The following is a 21,715-nucleotide window of genomic DNA, read 5'->3' as shown; positions in this document are numbered from 1 at the left end:
TATATAGCCAGGCCATAGGCAAGGAGCACCTGCACTCCACTGCACAGAGCAAAATATCAAAACAATGCAAAATTTCTCTTCTTTCTTTCTTTTTTTTTTCTTTCTTTTTTTTTTTTTTAAGCTTGAATGATGCCATAAACACCTATTAATCTTTTGGGGTTTTCTTCTTGATCTGCACAAGGTGCAGAAAGACGAAAGTCTCACCTTCCTCCTTCCATTGAAGAGGAACAGCAAACGGCCCTCCACGGTATGCTAAGCCACAGCAACATGAACACGGTAATACTGCTGTGACACAATTTGTATTGCTGGATCAGAGTGAAAAGTTGGCTAATTCACAGTGAACACAAACAAGCTCTTTTAATGCAAATGGAGATGACCTTCCATGCTGCTCCTCCTCCCTCACATGTTTTGTTATTGCTTAGTATGTTTTAAGCAAGGTTACCCTCAACCTCCTAGTGCTGTTCAGTTCTCGCTCCAACGTGCACCTCTCTAAAGATAGAAGCTGAGTTAAAGTAACTATGGCTGGTATGCCAGCCAGCTGGTTTCAACACAGTATAATCACATTCCAGACAAAGGGCCTTGAAGGAAACCTCACAAACCACAAGTCTTAAAGCCATACAAAACACAAAGGAAGACGACAAAAACTGGATATGATTGTGTAAAAACATGGATTTTTATGCTGAACTTCTTTATAAATTGATTTTCCAACAGAACATCCCCAAAAGAAAAAGAGTAGCGTAATACAAGAACTTACATCACTTGATCATCAGAAACTGAAGACGGCCCCCTTCTTACAGATGTCAGTAAAAGTACAAGAAAATATCTGTTTAAATTAACTGATTTGCTCACTTTCCTTTTGAAAGCAAAGAACTAGGCTATACAGACAACAGCAAAACACTCAAGGCTTTCTACACAAGAACCCAGACAGTAGCAAGATAGACATACAATATTTATTCTTTCTTGAGAATTTAGGGATTGATGTGGATCAACAGGCAGGCATCATATAAATTTTGTTTAGTCCTAAAAAAATATAAACTACTTAGGATTTTCTACTTTTAGTAACTTCACTCCTGGAATTTTAGAGCAAGTGTTAAAATGCTTCTATCAGTTGTGAAATGCTTCAGATGCTCATCAGCTTTAAAATACTTCTGTCAGTTGCAGGACACAAATATTGTAGAGCTAGGCAAATAATATTTTAAAGGCAAAGTCTCAGTAACATAAGTATGGTTTCTCAGCCCCCACTAAGACTGGATCAAAACTCAAGCCTGCCTGTGATTCAGAACAGTATTCTTTCCTGGCAAGGTCAAACACACAACGGAAAACTCAGGTTTATGAGTGATCCTGTTTAAACTGCTTCCTCTCCATATACTGAGGAAAAGCAGAAACATCGAGGTACCGAGCTCTACTTGCTCAGAAAGCTGGGATTGCCTCAGGCAGGTTATTTTATCTATCTGCCTTATAGTGACACTCTGTAAAACGCCAGTCACATCCACATGACAGGGCTAGGAGGGTCTGACTTCTGTTTATATAAAATTCTGAACACGTACCTCTGACTAAAGGTTGTTTTCTTTAAAAGAGTAGGGTGAATGTCTTGCACTCACAGCAGCCTTCCCTGCTGCCCTAAGTAGGGTCTATAAAGCTAAAAGCAAGATTAGAGCACAACAAGATACACAAGGTACCTTACCATAAAAACAACAGTCTACTGTGGGGAGGAGCTGTCGGGRAAACTCTGAAAAGCTCACTTTTTCAATGTAAGAAGTTTAAAATTTGAATAAAAACATGAAATTCACATTCGTATTTTTTCCTTATGTTTTAGACATCCAGTTGTGGGAATGCCAGCGTACGAGCTTGCAGTAGTCTTAATAACATAAGCGTGGTCTGTCAGCCCTCACTATGACAAGATCAAACCTCAAGCCGGATTGTCATTCAGAACAGTATTACTGGCAATTTGCTATTACAAGCCCTACCCCGACATGGGCAAACTGATGTAATTCACACACGTGGTTGCCTGCGCCTACGAAGCCAAAGCATAACTTGCAGGGCTAATTTTAGGTTTTACTAGACATTGCAGAGTTTGCCAGGTGTTGGCTCTCTTTCTCTAATTGGGTGATAAAGTATGTTTGGTCCCTTGACAGCAAGAGAAAAAAGACACCCTATCCAGTGCCATACCTTCTCCACGCAAAGAGACAATACGATATCTTTAACCCTGAAAATAACGGTATCCATTTATCTTTACTGACAGTAACGATCTGTTAACTGTAAATACTGTACCTCAWGGGCCAAGTCAGCTTCACCTTCTTTCAGCATCACACTGTCCATCCTCTRGTGAATAAGCATACAGCATCTTTTACTTTGCTTTTTGAGTAATCTAGAGGTATATCAACAGGAGAGTAAAAATCCTAAAAACGTATTATGAGATTGTCACATGTGCTTAGCATTCTCCTTGTGCAATTCTKAGTCAATACGCACAAACGTAACCATAGAAAATAGCATCAGGCTGACCTAGGTGCAGAACTTCTTTTCTAGACAYGAGAGGCTGCCTTTAGAGCCCAGACTTCACGGTTTATGTAGTTTCAGCAATCAAAGATCATTGATTATCAACTATAGCAGTTGTTTCTATGTAAACAGTTTTGTTAATTGTGACTTTTTTCYACTACTTGATTTAATTGGAGACTGAAAGCTTAGAAATTCTGCATCTTATTACTATTTCTTCTGGTCTTGATTTTTTTCTTTTTTCTTGAAAAAAGTAGGTTCCAATAATTTTATCCTTTAATAGTTATATTTGTTAGCTTTCACAGCAAAGCCCTTAGGAATTCTTGTTCAATACCTTTTTTAAAAAACYTCAAGCCTCTTAAGCTGTTGTCCTCCCAGATTTAAGTCTTTAGAGCAGGTTTTCCACTCACTCCATGGATTTCATTATGCTCACTCTTCTCTCCATTTCCTGATATTTTAGCAGACAGCTCAGCTCACTGTCATTGAGCTGGTATGGTCTTTCGAAAGGAGAGGCAATAGATTCTGTTGATAACTCCCTCCACGAGCCATTTGTATGCTTTTGGAGCTCATTATGAAACAGCTCAACCAAAGGCCATGAAAGTATTTTCCTGGAAGCTTTTTGTATGAAGTCTGTGGTCACCATCATAAAGAACTGAGAGCTTTCTGTAAATGGACTACAGCAATACTTTCTAGTATGTTTTATTTTTTATGCGTATAGACAGTATAGATTCAAACTAACTAGTGATTCCTGGCAATTCATAGTAAACTAAACCAGTATTTGCTATGGCAGAAGTTTACTCTAAGCAGTGAATACATGGTATGTCCAACTGCATAGCATTTACTAAGGAACTAGAGTATGATAGCTGAAACAGTGAAAAAGAAATCCTAGCATGAAAGAGTCACTGATGGAAAAGTATCTTCCTGTTCCTGTAAGGCTTTTTGGAACAAAACTCTCGCAGAAAAATCACAAACTTCAATGTGTTTAATACAACTTCATAARCAGCTTTAAAAATGAAATTCTCACAAATGTCACTATTTCCTGTGTTTGAGCTGCAAATAAAAAGTGAAAAAAAAAAGTAACAAAAGACAAACAAAACTGACTACCTCTCCTAGAGCAACTGTACAGAACCTAAACTGCAGCAGATGCTGGATTATGACAGAATGCTTTAAACCTTTTCTTGATAGAGTATTTTACAGGAATTTTGCCTGGTTACTAAAAAGTAGGTAAATCCTTYGTGTGTGTGAAAGATATACAAGTAAATCCAGCTCACAAAATACTATGGCTGTCTTTTGAACCCTTCAAGCAAGGTTATCACAGAAGTATCACTGGTTCTTACYACAGCCCTGTGAGGCAGATGGGAAGAAAACATTTATGCTACAAGAAGTGACTGACGATTTCATTTTGGGCTTACTAAAGGCCTGGGCGAYGTCAAGGTTGCATCTAACCAAGTCAGTTAATGTGACTGTGAGATGCGTCACCACACTACTAGTCTAACAATATGCAAGTTGTTAATCCTAACAGGATGCATTACTCTACACAGGGGAGGGGAAAAAAAAAATCAGCTGCCACTTTTAAATATACTGTGGCATTTTCACTAATAAGCCATGCTTTGACTAATAACTTGTATAATACCCCAGAATACAGTGACTTTTTTACATGSTAAGTTTTAATACTTAAGACAGGGAAGTGATGAGCACTTCCGGACATACGCTGCATCTGACAGCATCAGTGTYTCTAGCACTCCGAACCCACATCTCTTTACAGCTCATGCAAAGGAAACCCACRCTGGGCAGAACAGACTCAGTGTCCACTGCCAAAAGGGAGTCCCCAGCAGTGAAGAAATATGACTCAGATAGAAGGATTTAGTTTACTGGAAYGAGTACAGAGTAAGTAAACCGCTTGAGATTCAAATCCAGATTTAATAGATCTCCTGTTTCTGAAAAACACTCTGACTTATTCACAGCTATCGATCAAGTACTGTGTTATYTGCATTACAGCCAATTAATGCCTTAATCACCATTTGGGGTTATTAGCCCTGATTTACAAGAAACTGTGCCACCTGCTGAATCACTACCAGCACTTTCTGAAGCTGTTACGTGATTTTCTGGAAGCCTCCCAGTCAGGCAGTGACAGGCAACGTGGCGCATATCAGCTCCTGAGGCTGGAGGAGTAGAGAGGCCACAGTGATACGGCACTAGCCCAGCAATTCTGGCAAGTCCCTGACAGCCTGGCATGTTTTCTCTAATCTGAAGCACAACAATAAAATGTGCATGATAAAAATTCTTCCGACTTATCGCACGTAGGTTTTAGATTGAATATCGCTCTCGTAGTGGTAATGAACAGAGTCCAGAGACCTAGGGAAGGTCAAAGCTGACTCAAGCTTAGCAGGAACAGCCTATTTGATAAGCTGCTCCTGCTGCTGTGTGGAGCAACGCCCAGGCATACGTAACATATATGCAAAAGGTTAGCATCTTGTTCCTTTGAGTTTAAAGGTACAAAGGTGTTTAAACTGCACTTGGAAAAAAGGCTTCTGGTTGTTCCTCAGACAGGCCAGTAACTCTAAACACACSAGCACTGCACAGAACAAGTCTCGCTGTTTGAATGATTTTATAGGTCTCTCCTCACCAAAGTGTCGCTGTATGTTATGCTCAGCTATTACACCAGGTTCCTAGTTCAAATGCACAGCTGTAGAGTTTTAAAAGTGGTTAACAGATGTTACCTGAGCTAGATTAATCCTCACCATCAGACAAGCATCTACAAGCCCAATTCCACATAAGACGCTAATAATTTGTCCAATGATTTATCCTTCCCAGYCCAGTGGTGAGCTACAGTATTTTCATTTTACTCACAGCTAACGTTTTTCATTCAAAAGCCTGGAGGGAATACCACACAGAGTGTATTTCCTCAGTAGTCCAAATTTCCATCAGCTTTCCTCTGCAATGGAAACTAAGAATTAGTTTTTCCTTTTCTTTTTTGGTGGGGAGGGGGAAAGGAAAAGAAACAGCAAAGCAAAGATTAGAATCAGGCTTGATCTTCAGTGGTTAAAGACATTCCTCTAAAGAATCTGAGCTTTCTGAACACTTCCACTGGGGCTGCTTAGCCTCAGTCATACTTTAAAGACAAATGTGGACTGAGCAGATACACTGAGATCATTTCCATCACTGAGCTGGGTTCTGCTAATAAGGAACACGCTCAAAAAAACAAAAGTGTGACTTTGTTATTAAGTACAAAYCAAGGCTAGTTCTTCTCATTTACTGTAGCAGAGCAGTTTCATTACTTAAAATAAAAAAGCCATAATTTTCTCTGTATTTTCTATAATAAAACAYTAATTTCAGAAATAATTGAGAGAACACTGACAACTAGCAGGAGAATCTATTTAAAAAGGAAAAAAATGAGGATCAGTTTGCTGGAATGAGTATAAAAATCCAAAAGTAGTGACTGTATCAGATGGCTGATGAAAATCAGAGTTATRCTGACCAAGTACCAGATGCCAAAAATGTTTCAAGAGAAGATCCAATATATATCAAACACTTGACATATAATGTTATAGTAACAATAAATATTAACAGAGGTACCGGGTAGAAATCAATAAAGTTACATTTTGCATTGAAAGATCTGCTTTAAATACCTCTGTATGCGTTCCAGGAAAAAAAAATCTGAAGTTGTTCTTCCAATTTGAGAGAACTAACTCAAAGTACAAATGAAGAACAGAGCTAAGCCTGATGTCTGGCAAAGCCCAGCACTAAATGATTTTTACAGCAAAAGAAAAAAAAAACCTCATGTGAAGATGTTACATGATATGTGTGAAGGGTAAACTTGCCAGCTGTAATCACACCCCCATTTGCCACAGGGAGTCCGTCTAGCTGGACGACATTACTTTTTATCACGGATTTCCAAGTTCCTTCTCTATGAAGGATAGCTCACTTATCTCTGCTTTTTGTTTTCATTAKGTAAGTAAATATTTATTAGTTACATTGTTAAAACAGCGATTATGTGCCAGGCCTCAAGGTCCCATTACTGATGGTAAAACGTTACTTTTGCTGTTGTTCTAAATTTCACCCAGAAAAAAGCTTTCCGTTATCTCAGTGAGCTCCTCCGATCCTCCACGCACGAGGAAGGGAGCAGGAACACGTAGCTGAAGATGGGGGCTCCAGGAGGCACGGTAGGCCACTGATGAAGGACTTTGCTTGCTTTAAACTAACCATGAAACCACACTCCAGATCAGAAGGGGCTAAGAAACTGGCTGCTGGATTATACCCRGAAAAAACAATAAACATCAAAATGATTAGCTTTTGCATTAAGACATTGTCTAAATCATCTGGAATTTCTTCCTGGCTTGGTTACATAGAATGCAAAAGGAAACAATTTCAACTGAAGTAAATGTTGAATGTATTTTCAGAACATGCATCTGTTTTGCTGTTATTCAGTAGACTAGATATGTACAACATAACTTCGCTGAACTGCAATTATACAAAAAAATGAAGCATCTTATTAAAAGAGGAAAAATCTAATAATCCCTTTGAAGACCAAGGAGCAAACTGAAATTCCATATATTAAAAAAAGCTCATCAGAACATGAAACACTGTTGCATAGAAGCAGACAAGAATAATCACTCAGAACTGGCCTGAAAGAACATCGCCACTGCGATAACAAAATGGAAGCATCCATCACACTGATTACATGTAATTTTTTTATGCACCTATATGAAAAAAAAATTAACAACTACATGTGATGCACARATTCCTGTGCGTTCCCCACAGTAACGAAGACTTGGAGTTCAGCCAATCCAAAAAGCCTTTAAACCACACTGGATCATCTTGGCAGGAGGGGGARGGGGAAAGAAGGGAAAACAGGAGAAAAAGCTCAAACAGCTTTCTCAAAATGTCTCTTCATTTAACACATCAGGGCAGAAAGTACCATTGCTTCTCACCTATTTCTCATAGGATGCCTGTAAATTCAAGCAGCGCTAGAGAAACACTGCTACCAGAGTAGTCACTTAAACTTGKGCCTTTTTTTCCCTGCATTATGAAACTTACTTTATAGTAACATATTGAGTTCAGTAACCCTGGAAGTTAAGTGCTAAAAATAAATACATTTAGAGACAATCCTTGCCACAGAGAGCTTAGACTCCAGATAGGAAAGCAAAAGCACAGAAGTTCATTTCACTAGCAGCTGGACACTAAATAGGCTTACTTCAACATTTCTGCAGAGAATAAAGCATTAAATGTATGCAGCTTACCTATAATTTTAAAGCAGAACTATCATATACTGAACAGTTTACTGGAGACTAAATTGGGGAGAGTGAGGGATAGGATACAAATAACACAAACTACTAATAATACTAGACTTGCAATAATCTAAACGTAACAGAAATGCTAGGACAGACTCCAGTCATTTAGACAAAGAATGAATTAGATGAAACAAGTAATTAGTGATATTTAAATACATGCTCATGAAGCATAAAATGCCTCAAAACAAAATATAAATCATAAACTCCTAAAACGCAAAAAAATGCCACAGCCATGCTGTAAAGTTGATTCCCACAAGCTAAGCCTAGATCCACCCGTATTTAGCTYGCCTTTTGCATTACCTAGGCATTAATTTGGACTTCTAGAGACCTGAGCTCTGCAGGCAGAGGGGTCCACAGAAGTGGAGGCTCTACCTCACTACTTTAGTTTCCACAACTTTGGCTGGCCCTGCTTGTTTTCCTTGTCAGCAGAAAGTACTTTCAATGTTAAAGACATCCCTAATTGCCTCCCCATAGGCCACCATGCTGTACCAGCAACAGAGCACCTCTCCCAGCTAAGWGGATTTCGAAGCCGAAAGTGAGCAAGACATCTTTTCTGTCTCCCATACATACTGAATGACTTCTGGGTTTGAGTCCCTGAGGCTGAGTTCAGACCATGCATCTCGTATCCATGCAGGATCTCCTCTGCACAAAAGGTGGCAAAGCCAGGCAGGAAATGGAGCAACAAGAGACTGAAGATGAACGCAGCCCCCAGTAACTGAGATGGGCAAGAAACTGGCCTGGATGGCGGTAAKGCTGGCACACACCATGGGGGGAGGCAGAGTGAAGCACCCACCCTTTTCAGAAAAGAAAAGTGGTGGCCTGGCTCAGCCAGGATTGCAGGTCCCACTACAATGAAAGGACAGTAATGAAGGAAAGGCAGAGACTTCCTTGCCCAGAAACCTCTCTCTCTCGGGTTTTTCTCAGTTGAGCATGACACTGCAGAGCGCTGAGCYGTGCTGGGCAGGACATCGTCTCCAGATGCTGCAGTGCTGTCTAGCAGCACCCCGCAGGAGGACAGCTTTCTCAACAGGCATCATCACGAAACACTACCTTACAGGCTCGGTGATAYTTCCTGCCCCGAGCCTGGACTCGGCACGCAACAGTGACAGTGCCCAGAAGGCACAAATGTCAACAGCTCTCTCTAGGCTGGTTGATGACACATTTCGGGGACAGATTAGTGACTCCATAGTACAAATTTTTATGAATTACACTGCACATCTCTGAAATGCCACTGCTTTTTCTGCACCTACCAAACAGTGTTTGCTAGTTCAGTTAAGGAAGGCTCCTGCAAGGTTGCATGATAAATGCTTTTGTCCAGCCAGACAGAACAATCCGTCCAAATCACAGCCAAATCCTGAGATGTTTCGTTTAAAGGCTATCCAGCAAGCTCTGCTGCTGCCAAGTGGTAGCAATTCTCCCTAGGAACTATACTACTGGCTCAGGGGACAGATCTTCCTTCTCTTGGCCCATTTTGGCTTCAGTCTAGGAGTTCCCATTCCTGGTTTCCTCTCCCTGTCACTTGCCTTGGCTCAAGAACAAGTGGTTATTTGACTTTCTGTRTACTCCCAAGGAAGTCTAGCTAGCCTTTGCTTCCTCATGTTTTTCAAGGAGTATCTCATCTTTTTGACATGTAGGTAGAGTGATTTGCTGCAAATATTCCTGCAATTGGCTTGCCCCAGGGTTTCTCTCAAAACAGGCGAAAATATGTTAGCAATTTCTTGTACTGARTTTTATCAAAATGAGTAATAGTTATATAAGAAATGATTTGCCATTACTTGAATAAAAGTGACATTTGACAACATAAAATGACATTTGAGGATATCTGAAAACATTCTATGGAAAATAATTTTTGAAATTTCCATTTTTGATCAAGAACTTACAGAAGAAAGCTGAGTCTGCCAGAAAGCACAGTCTGATGTCTCCAAACAGTGATAGCATTAAATGCCTGGGAGGACTGTATAAAGTCCTCCCAAATTGTGTAATCTGCTATCTTTGGGAGAAAGGGAAGAAGGTCACGATCTTCTCCTAAGATGACCTCTGCAAGCCACAGTTACTTCACRCTGCATTGCATTCTAGCTGTTGCAAACTTCTAGTCTAACTAGTATACCTGAGGACTTTAAAAATTAATATTCATGAAACATATTCACCTTTTCTATTACTCTTCACAATAAGGACAAAAGGGTAAAGCCCATTAATAATCCACTCTCTCCCAGGACTGCAGAGCTACGAGAGCAAGCCCTCTTCTTTCCAAATCACAGCCAGCAGTGCCCTTGAGAACAGCAAATCAGTCAAGCAACTCAGAGCACATAAAGCACACATCTGACCCTACATCCTTTTCTCCTCTTTGGAAAGCAAAATGATCACCAGCATTTGTCCCACAACAAATGTAATGAAAACCACACAGATTTTCTGTTGTGGTCACATCTGTGTCTCCACATGCCTTTTTGCCATTTCAGTAAGGATCAGCAGTAACTCTTGGCTACAGATACAGTGGGAGATTACACGAGAAACTCACATTAGCAAATGCAAGAGAAAGCAAACAATCAAACTGTATATCTAGCTTATGAGCTAAATCTCTGTATGTATACTCTTTGAAGGTGACATAGCTCTAACTTATATCATTTTTTCCTTAGGACAATAACACCCTGAAAAATTCAGAGCTGAGTTTTCAACTAGTACATACTAATTTACATTCTTAGGTCAGTTATGTTACTAAACTCACCCTTCTCCCTTCATAAATTTTGAAAAAGAAAATAATAATATTTCAACATTCTAACGGTAAGTAGTACTGAAGATCTCAAAAGAGTTAATTTTTTTAAAACACTGAAGTTTGCTGACTTGACCCAAGAGTCTCCTCTTCTTCTTAGGCCCCCTTTTAGCTATTGCTAAAGAACCTCAGTCCCCACAGACTTCAGATAAACAAACTGATTATATCTTGCAGGAAGTAACTTTAAAAGTACATACATCCTGGTAATATATTACCCTCTTTTGAGCAGAGACCATGCTAAATTCCCAAGTGTAGCTGCCAGAACAAGTACATAAGCAAATTCTTTTGTCTAATGCCACACACCTGGCTTGCTGTTCCCTGTATGTACTCTCTGGAGAAGTTAGGCAACAGAGGTGAAGCCTTGGAATAATTTGCAAAAGATTAAGGGAATGTGATGGAAGGTGCAAGCAGGTTGGAGCAAGGCAGCTAYGTGGAGCACACAACTGCAGCTATGGGAAACCTGCTCCCCTCTTCTACAGGGTATTTTCTCATACCACAGACACAGGAATTTCCAGCATCCCTCTGAGTTGCTTGTAGTTCAGCAGTGATGCTGAGAATGATCTCATCAAAGAGTTTCCAAATATGCCCTTGCTTCATATGATACAGCTGGATYTGAACAGCTTTCGCTCAGCTTGATTGCTGCACAGTGACAGGAGAGGTCTAACTTCATCACCAGACCCAGGCACATCTAAGCCTCACACAGGAGCACCTACAATACAAAAAAGGACTCCCCCCCTTTCCGAAGCGCTGTGCAAAGACATTCAAATAAACTGGTGCTGCAACTGTATGGTGAAGTTCTGCATTTTATCTTCTGACTGAACCTCAGCTGGAGCATGTATCAGCCCTGTATTAATGAAGAATCACAGACTCAGAAGTACGTGAACAGGACAGACATTTCACAGATACTGTTTAAAAATCTCCTTGTTTTGTGACTTGTATTGCGGGAGTCACAATAAATGAGTCTTTTAATCTACCTGTTCCTGTCATCACTAACAATTTGTTGAAAACATACTGACAGTAATGAAAGGCACCTACAGGCTTCAAGGGTGTCTGTTAGCACTAGAAAAATTTCTTGTGTTCAAGTCACCACAACCTATCTAGCATGTAACATTACTTCCAACAAAGCAAGCAATCACTTGTCACAGGCCTTAAAGCAGTAGTTACTGCTCAGAGATACAAAGACATGATAACCTCATCTAACATGCAGTTGAAAAAGAGAGGTCTACAAAGCTCCTCACAAAATCTGAAAGTGAAAATAAAGCCGGCAAAGAAAGACAGTATGATATCATGCACATGGACATCCATAAAGTATTAACCCAAATGCGTGCACAAGGGAGCTATTCCAATCTTGCTGTCCACTTCTGAAATAATTACAGCGACTTTCTTGAAAAARTGTAACAAGCAGTAGAGGCCTCACAATTTAACTACTTCCTTCAGATCTTTCAGGGAATAGTTTTGCCTACAGATCTCAATAATAGACTTGGATTTCTCATCTAATAGAAGTGTTATATGTAAAACGCTAGGAACTAGAATATGACTTTGTAGAGGAGTTTAATATCCCTTTCTCACGCAGGATAGTATCTGCTCACACACACATCCATTGCTTTTACTGACTGACTAGAAATGCCTCTTCTGCTGAGAGTATGGCCRTTTAGAAGGGCTGCATTTTCAGATTCCATGTCTGGGTGTAGCACAGGAGGTTAGTTGACAATCACAGTGCTACTGAGCAGAAGGCAAAGGATTTCTATACAGCAAAGCAACAGACCTTTACTCACTTGTTTTCACTCATTTCTCACAGTATAATCTTTCCTCTTGCATATCTGCCCATCAAGAGCTCTGAACCACCTCTTGAGTTTAGAAAACACAGGCAGCTTTCAGACTGCTTCTAACCTTGCTCTGCTGTTGACCAACACAAGTTTGTAGAAGTAAATATAACCCATGCTACTCCTCACTTCCACCTGACATGGTGCTTTTCGCTCTCCTTCATCATTCCTGCAGGGAATCTACCAAAACCCTTTGTGGTGTAATCCAGTCTGAGGCTTTATTTTCATTCACACTGCAAAACAGTACTCTAAACACGATATCTATTTTGTTAATCCTTAAAAGCCCAGGCACAATACATTGCTGCAGCTAGCCCAGCTCCAGAATCATCTGACAGTTCAGTACCTTTCCTTCAGTCCACTTTGCTGGCAAGTCAGCTCCAGATTCTGCACCTGAAAACAGCCTCTTATTTCTCCAGCCTGGTTTGCAGACAAGCCATTTAGTGACTCCCCTGGGCCACCTCATTCCTTTTTTCAGCTTGCCTCTTCACTGATCCTCTGGCTCCCAGACCCCTCTAGCACTATGATTACAACTCCATGGCTTAGAAGACACCCATAGGCAAAGTGTTCTGCTGGCATCTCCCTAGATATGTTTTCTTCCAGGACTTGAACGTCCACAGGTAATCTCCTCTCTAGTTCTTCATCTTCCCAGGGAAACGTCTGCAATTTGCTGTCAAAAATCTCGCTCAGAGCCCAGGTAACTGCCTCTTCCATGGAACTGCTGGACACCTTCAAACCATCTTTCCTAGTCCTTTCGMCTCTAAACCCAGCCCATCAAATCTGGCACACATAGGGAGCAGCAGCCCCACTGAACAGCGCTTGGGACCAGCCGTTCTCTGACACTGCTGTATGACAGGGAGCCAGGACGAGAGGGCTGCTGCAACCCTGCGAGCCTTTACCAGCCTGAGGCCCCTGAGTCAGATCCAAACAGCAAGGGCCAGGCTTYCTCAGCTTGGTCCAGCTACATTTCTGCATTCAACCATCAGCTTGAAGAGGACAGAAGGGCTCATCATCTCAAAAGACACTGGATTTCCAAATGCAATTCAGGAACCAAAACAAAAACACACTACTCGCTATACAGTTTCTTATTTTAGCAATTTGATAGTTACAGTACATACTAGAGCCTCACTGTCAGTGAGGCACAGATATTAAAGAAAAAAAAGAGAAAGGAAAAAGAAAAAAGGGTACATTTTGCTTTTCCTGTTCTAGAGAGCTAGATGTACCACTTGGCCTCAATAACACCAATAGCTACAGTCTTGGTATCTTCATTCACACAACTTCCCTCCTCCATCCCCACATGCATGCAATGCATTCATACACACACATCCCACACAGTATTTCTTTAGTGTTCATTGCTGTCACATTGTCAGATTTTCACTTTCAGGCTGATATTCTCAGGACTGGAAGTTACTGGTTACCTGAAAGTAACCAGTTACAGAAAATTTAACAACAGAGCCTTTCCTGAGAGGGAAAAGAATGAAAAAATATAAACATTCCCCTTTATAAAGAAACAGTCTTGACAAATCTAGTGATGAAATAGCTGGGGGTGAAAAAGAAGATTTGGCAGGGAAACAGTTTCAATTGAAGTGTTTTAATGTAACTAAATTATCAGTCCTTGAAAAAGGGTAATTGCACATATACAGCCATTTATCAGAAGCAACTGCCAGATATTTGGTGAGAAGCCAGCATGTGTATAGCCCTAATTTAGTGATTTACATATTAAAAAGAAAACCATCAGAGGGTTGAACACTGAATGGGAACAGTCTATCCTCACTCTGAGCACTGTGTGCTGCAAAGCAACTGGGGGAGGGCTGCCTTTTCCAGGCCATCAATCCAGCAGAGTGCTTAAGCAGGTGCTTTGGTTAAGCATGGTAATCGCCCACCAACTTCAACTACAATTAATATTTGTAGGTAAGCATTTATGAATTAAAAGCTATACACAGGCATTAACCAGTTCAGTGGAAATTTTGATCTGTGAATCTGCTCAGAAATATACACACAGTGTTTTGCAGGCAGATATGAACATGTCCATACTCCAAGCAGCTGGGCAGCACTGTCCAAAAAAACCAAGCCCAGCCAAAGAGCCATGTCTATGATCACGGCCATGGTACCACGACTTCCTGCTTCCTAGCTGCTTCAGAGAACAGACAGGTAAACTCAGCATAGTGCGTAGACACAGCTGACTTATCTACAAAAGACCACATAAATACACCTTTTGTTGTCCCAGTTGTAAGATGGGAAGCAGGAAAAACAGTTACTACAGTTAACCTAAAACAAAAATTTGAAAATGCATTTTTTGTAAAGCAATGTGTTTCTATTGTTTTATATTAATTTAGGTTATAATGCAGAGCATAGATAAGTCACTGTCATAAGATGCTGCAAACATCCCCACACACATCAGCTTTTARAACAGTGCTGCTGTCATCTATACAAACCTACCTTCCTAGCTCTTCCCCAATCTCATAAACGTCCTCCACCTTCTGTTGCTTGAACGAAGCCATATTTGGATTCTTCATTGATGCACAAAGATGATGCAACTGGAATAGTAAGAAAGAATGACATTCATCATGACCTTCCAATTGACAAAGAATCAGTAAAACGTTTCTGATGTAACCACTTTGGCTCCTTTGCAGCTCATTCATGGCCAAAGCTACCACTGACCAAAGCATATATGGAATTGATTCAGTAGTCTCAGCTGAACAGTGATGGTCCAAACATGGAAAAAGGTGTGCGCCTCTAACCGCAGAGGGCTYCTGCTTCTCTCACCAAAGTACTTGGTCGCATAACACAGAACATACCTTTAAGCCTAAAAGTAAGGCATATGATTAAACAGGCTTAGGAACCTGAAGCATCTGCACTACAGCAAAAAGAGAGCTACCAAGAGAATCAGCATTAYAGGCTTCCTCATCAGAGTGTCAGCAGGCAGACCAAGAACCCGAAAGACCACAACACAGAACTTCCTCTTTCTCACTTGAGGCTCCATGTATGAAACACAGTGGTGAGACTGCAAAAGGAAGTTTGGACTACTGCTACAAAAAAAACCCACTGTGATTCTATCTCTAGGGTTTTCAGTGCAACATTTTTCATCACCCCTAGACATTTCAGATGAGAAAAACAGCAGCAGCATTTATTTATTGCACGATTTATTTACTTTCTGAGCATAATCATTGAAGGTGTTAAAGTCTGTGAGGTCTGGAAGGACTAGCCTCATACTGGTGCACTTTAGGCTCAGGGAGCGCCTTATAGTGGTGCATAGTGACCACCAACAACTGAATGTGTCTTGAAGAGTGCTTTCTCCACAAAGCAGGTTATCCTATAAAACAGAGAGCCTTGCAAGATTTGCAAAGCAGAGAATGAGGCGGCTAGGGAAGAGGAGAGAGAACTTGCTTTTCTTACCAGAATCAGTGGATTCAATCCTAGAGATGTTCTGGCAGCAAGGATCATTTCTGGCTCCCAAAATGATGAGGCGGAAAGAGACTGAGAAAGAATTCACCATGACATATACTYGTTCTCACACTTACTGTGCTTCCTGAACACTGCTATATCATACTACCATGATATAGAAAGCAAGAACCAGTCAGGAGTAACAGCAGCCTTGTTCCAGATTTAGACTGCTGGCAGAAGACATAATAGAAATGAAGCAGCCTTCAATGCAGACCATCTAGCAAAATCCAGTGGATGTAACTCCTTTTCRAGACAGCAGAAAAATTCAGACCTGACATATGAGCTTAGTTACATGAAAAACTAGTTTTTGATTTTGTTTGTTTGCTTTTWTTTTTTTTTTAATTATGCCCAAGTTTAACACCCTCCATACCAATGAACCTCAAGTTTTCCACTCAGTATTTTTTTCCAGTTTTGGACAGCTGGTCCAGAAACTGCTGCTCTTGGAAAGGAAGATTGAAGGAATTATTCCTTGAGATACACCCCCACAGCAATGCACATTATGCTGACAGAGTGCATTTTAACACAGTAACCTGCTGACCAGTTTACAACACGTTTGGCGTTTCCTGTGCAGATAAGCACTAGAATTATCCCCAATGGCCCAAACAACAGACACTCTTGTAGATCAGAATGTGTAAAGTAGCTATAAAGCCTCTAACCTCCTAATAAAACCTAACTACATTAAGCCATATCGTTACTCCCAGGTACCTCAGAGCTACAGCAGCATTTCCACATTTTTCCGTATGATGCTTATTTCCTTATGAATCTTAGTCCCAATGGCTGCCTGCTGCAGACACACAGGGGATTTCCAAATTCTTTATCTCCAGAGAGCTCCTGCAATTTTTTAAATAGCAGCCTTTGACTTYTGACTTTGACACACCAGGGAAGTATATTTTAACAGCAAATAAAGCTCTATTTTGATCCTTTAGAAATAAGCTCAACTTAAACATTGCAAGAAAATACAGTTCTTTTGACAAATTAGCAGACTTGTTATAAAAAAGGATGAAGTACCAAAGAGCAATTGCAGGGCTTCTGCCAAGCTGAAATGCATGCACTTTTAAAGATTTTTCCACTCTCTAACATAACTATAAATCATAACTGGCAAGTAAATTGTACAAATCTAATTGACTTGTCAAAATGCACTCTATTTTTGTTATTGTATTCACTTCAGAAAATAGACTTGCTGATTTATTTTCCTCCCTTTTTTAAAAAAAAAAAAAAGGAAAAACATTGGCTTCTAACACATGGGAGACATGTTGCATATCAATGTAACTTCTTTCCAAATATGTTCCTTCCATTGCTGCAAAGGAAGATAAATAGTTTTCTAGTTCTTCTATAYACAAATTTATAGCAAAACCTACATGTTGCGACAGAAATGATTGGACTACTTCATCTCAAGCTGAAAGTCTACTGCATTAATACTCAGCCCGGTGTTAATTCTTTCATTCTTTCAAAAAGCAATGAGTGAAAGGGTATCAACAAAAAAATCAAACATCCTTCTGTTAAGTATTCAACACCAGTTACGTAATACAAGATGAAAAGCAGTGCCTGCTTCCATCTTCTAGTGACCTAATTTAGTGTCATTTAGTTATAGTTCTCACTCACCATACAAGTAACATCTCTTTGCAGCACATCCTTTTGRAATGCCATTTCCAAAGCACAAGGAGATAAGAGGGACTTTTAGATATTTATTTCCCTTCATGATGTACTCAAAAGGTAGGGAACTTCTGGTCCACGATGCAGATCCAGCCCACAGACTGTACTGCTCTGTACTCTTTCTCTCAAGATGGGAAAGACACGAGGCAGAAGAATTATTCTGGCAAGCCCTGTTCCTCCCCAAGGGATCTAGCGCCCCACTCCTGTCGGATGATGGGAAGTATTTGAGCTATGCATCTAAAACTGTGTCCTCTCCTACACAAAGGGTGTGCATCTGTACACCTCTCATGAGACAGGATGGATCCTGTGACAGATGCATGTCATCATGTCGCATCACATGACCAAAACATATCTATTCCTGTCACATGTCAGAAGTTACTACTTGCACTTCATGACAGACATATTTCCAGTCACCTCACTGAGGAGAGGTAGGTACCACATGCCCCTTGCAGGAGCTTTGGGGTCTCCTGTGGCATCTATCCAGTCTTCACCCAAGGTCTCCACAGCAGTTACCTGGCCAGAGGTGATGGTGTGTTAAGGGCTCTGGAAACTTTAGCAAAGGGTCTATTGCATTTTCATGAACAGATCTGTTCAAATCCTAGGTCTGAAATTTTGCAACGAGACAAATTTGCTTCCCCTTACCTCCCTTAACTGTGTTCCAGCTATGATCTCTTCTCATCCAGCTTCCTATGGAAAATAATGGAAACTGCAAAGATTGTGATGTTCAAGACTGGAATAACCGTAGCATTATAAGAACATACAGTAGGAATGAATACTCACATTGCTGTGGCTGGACTAGACTAATGACAGCAGTTTTTGTCCCTTCCGCTTTGTATCTCCATGCTTTGTCAGACATGTTCTAGATGATCCTTGCCTTTCCTACATTTTCAGATTTTTGCAACAGGGAGCTRGTAACTGTTCAGCTACTTCGTTCATTATTTCCCCTTCTCCAAGCCTGGGATAAAAATGTCTCTCTTTTCCTCTCAGTGAAGAAAAACAACTCAAATTCTGCTTTGTAAGCAAATTGTTGTATCCCTCAATCAATCTTTCATAACTTCAAAAAAAAGCTTATTGACCAGCTCTGGACAAGCCTTGCAACTACAGGCAATAAATGCCTTAGTATCATTGGCAAGAATTAGGATCTCTCTGAGAGCTTCTGACACTGTATTAAAACGATACAACTTTGTTTGCAGTTATTCAGAGCAGGGTTTTCCAAAGAGATGATGCAGACCCTGCTCAACACCTGCAGTCTTCAGAAAAAGCAAACTAAGGACAATGCCAAGCCTTTCCGAAAAGCCAAAACCTTGCACTTATTCTGATTTGCAAAATTAAATTTGGAGCCCATGCAAAAGTCAAAAAAAAAATAATAAAAAAAAAAAGAAGGAAAATGTCCACATATTAAGAGACACTGCTGAGACTTGCCCAAAGACAGTAATTCCTCAAATTGACTGCTCCCTTCATCAGAATTCAAGGTACATGGCTATAAATAACATTAATGCAAACCACACCTAACAGAAAACCATTGTCCTAAGAGAGAGATGAACTGCCATTCAGAGGGGCGAGTTAAAAATAAATTGAGAATGGGGAACCACCCAAAATATCTCTGAGAATAGAGCCAGTTTGCATTGGATTGACAAGTCTACTTGTCTCCCACCATCCTCCAAAGAACATGCCTWTTTCTGTACGTTCATAGAATCCACGTAATATTTTCTCAAAAATAACCAGACTAGCCCCCAAATCTTTTGCTAATCTTTCAACATTTTGTCCACAAAGGTCAAACAAGAAAGCCTACCCACGACACTGAGGAGCCATCCCGGCAATCCAAGCGCAGAGCCTCACGTCTGAGGACAAAACACAAACTGCTCCAAAGCGTTCAGACCCTCCAGTCAGATCTCTGCTGTGCTGGTATTTCCCATGTCTATCACTCCATGTTATCTTACACTACCTTTCACTCTCATTACTTCTGCAGATATTTCTTCCTGGCTGTCACCCAGCAGCCACTCTAGCAGATGCCCAAAATAGATCACACACTTGATGATTCAAGACAATTGTCGTTAGCAAATACACAGCATAAGGGAGATAAGATAACCAAAGATGACCTTCACGCTGTTAAAATTCATCTGAAATGAAAATGTCATTCACAGGCATAAACACAATGCTCTCCAGACACTATATACTGGTCTTAGAAAACCAAAATTACTTCACTTTGAAAGATTTGAACTGTGATGTTTTTGTTGGACTCCATTTGCAAGTATGGAGTACAACTATATCAAAGGAAGAATGAGCTTTAATTTTTTTCTTTAATCAGATGGTGATTTCCCTAAGCTGATCAGTGAAAAATGACTGAATTAGGGATTTGACTCATTCAGAAAAACAAGTTACATATTCATGATATGCAAAAATAGCAACAATCAACTTCTTTGATATGCTATTTTTATATTAACACTTCTGGAGCATGTAACCAAACAATATTCCAATACAGTGATTTAGGACCACATAGGTCCTAGATTTAGGATCACATAAGGTCTGCACCAGAATTCATTAAAACAGGAAGATGGGGCGAATCAGCTTCACTGACTGTTTGATCAGACTAGAAATTTAAAATCAAAATAGTTACTGGTATTAGAAAGGCTTTTACAGTGAGTCAGAAGTTACATAGCTCCCTCAACAGCTACCAGGACCCCACAGCAAGCTTGGGAGAGGACAYAACCTTCTGAGTTCTCTCATAAAACATCCCAGGTCTTTCCCTCRGCTGTCACACACTGGGATCATCTCTTCTATCCCAGTCTCTTTGCTCTAGGATTCCTAGTGTTTAGTATTTAAATACGAAGGTCAGTATATTCATACTGACCATACTCAGCACTCATGCTACTTTGTTTTCATAAACCTACTTCACAGTGTAGCTCCATCTTTTGGCCCCCATATCTAAACTCCCTTTACCTAACATCCCAAATATCCTGAGATGGCAAAGTACCACTACTCCTATGCAAATGATTTATCTACAGTCAAGTGACGAAGCTGTAGCAAAACCGAAACTGAATGCTAAACTCCCAGATTCCAGATTTAGGCACTAGAAACATTTCCTGCCTAACCACTTCACATTCTTAAATTCGGTCATACCATCCATCAGCCCTATGAAATCTGTGTTTCCCAATATGATTTAATGCATGAATTTAAACAGACATATTTATGCCACCACAAACCCTGGGTGTAGAGGTTCCTATTCCATTACTGAAGTGCCTTTCTTAGTGCAGCTCGTGCTGTGTGGAAAGGAGATTAATCCAAGAAAGCCACTCTGCGGAAGAGGCTCACAGAAGCCATCCTAAGGGGAGCAGAAAGTTAGGATTTCTCTCTTTAAGAAAARGTTTCCCTATGTAGTTATTAGTCTGTCATCATCAAATTATTTGATGAGCAATGACCAGTCTGCACACACTGAATCCACGATAAATATCCACCCACCGCTGAATGACAGAAGGATTATAGAAACTAGAGACGGGAGCAAAACTGTTGGATCATTTACCTCATCACCAGCTCAGGGTATYTTTTCCTTAGTGTATCTGCTCCAGCTGTTCAGCCAACCAGTTTCGAGTGACTGAGGTAACAGCTGAATAATCCCGCTTTCTCAAGTACCTCTGATGCGAGATCAGTCGCTGAACTCTGCCAACCCAGAAGCACTCCCTTAGGCACGTTTTTACGTCATAAAGCAACGGCTATGCTAAAGTAATGACCAAAACATACCTCAGAACTGACCAAAGTAATAAAACTTCCCCTATGAACTGCTTCTCAGTATAAGAGAATAGCTACTACTTCGAATCGAGTAGTTTTAGATTAATCTCTTGAAAGAAAGCAATTTTTATCCTCTGCTCGTAAATGAAAATAAAAAGGAACGTTAAAGTAAAGTTAGCAAGTTACATTAATTCCAGCAAGCCCTTAGTTTAACGTGAGGTTTTTCCTGTCAGAAAGCAGCAGCAGAGTAACGCTTTTCCCGCCAGGAGGCCGGGGCGGCCGTCGGCTGGCCGCCCGTCAGCGCCACGAAACGCGCGCCCGTCTCGGGAACCCGGCTCAACCTCGCGCTGCCGCCACGGAGCTGCCACCCGGCCCGGCTCCCAGGGCACGCCGCTGCCTCCCGCGCTTACCCTGCCGCGGTCGCCTCCGCCTCGGGGGGCCCCGCGAGCTCGCCGCGGGCCGCCGCCGCCGCAACCGATCCCCGGGCGAGGAGCTCAGCGCCAGCGCCCGGCAGGCGGCGA

The 21,715-nt window shown here is 40.8% G+C and overlaps 1 protein-coding gene across 12 annotated transcripts in view; it reads right to left on the bottom strand.

Moving 5' to 3' along the window:
• Positions 1-21,715, bottom strand: part of DAPK2 (death associated protein kinase 2) — a 57,707-nt gene that overhangs the window by 32,418 nt on the left and 3,574 nt on the right. For 2 of the 12 annotated variants that reach the window (XM_085303241.1, XM_085303252.1), the window contains exons 1-3: positions 16,521-16,979; positions 15,768-15,848; positions 14,811-14,908 (exon numbers count right to left, since the gene is read on the bottom strand). In XM_085303241.1, coding sequence (XP_085159367.1) covers positions 14,811-14,908; positions 15,768-15,848; positions 16,521-16,547 — 206 coding nt within the window. In that variant the 5' untranslated portion in view covers positions 16,548-16,979. Of the gene's footprint in view, positions 1-14,810; positions 14,909-15,032; positions 15,178-15,767; positions 15,849-16,520; positions 16,990-18,110; positions 18,175-18,248; positions 18,348-19,260; positions 19,373-20,988; positions 21,010-21,715 lie in introns of those variants that run through there. The other 10 variants (XM_085303248.1, XM_085303242.1, XM_085303243.1 and 7 more) reach the window with 10 other exon arrangements.

This window comes from Rhea americana, unplaced genomic scaffold (genome assembly GCF_003343005.1).
Source record: "Rhea americana isolate MKP2758 unplaced genomic scaffold, rheAme1 scaffold_2, whole genome shotgun sequence".
In the NCBI taxonomy this organism is placed as follows: Eukaryota; Metazoa; Chordata; class Aves; order Rheiformes; family Rheidae; genus Rhea; species Rhea americana.
The sequence above is the reverse complement of the archived record's forward strand: the minus strand, read 5'-3'. Positions and strand labels throughout refer to the sequence as shown.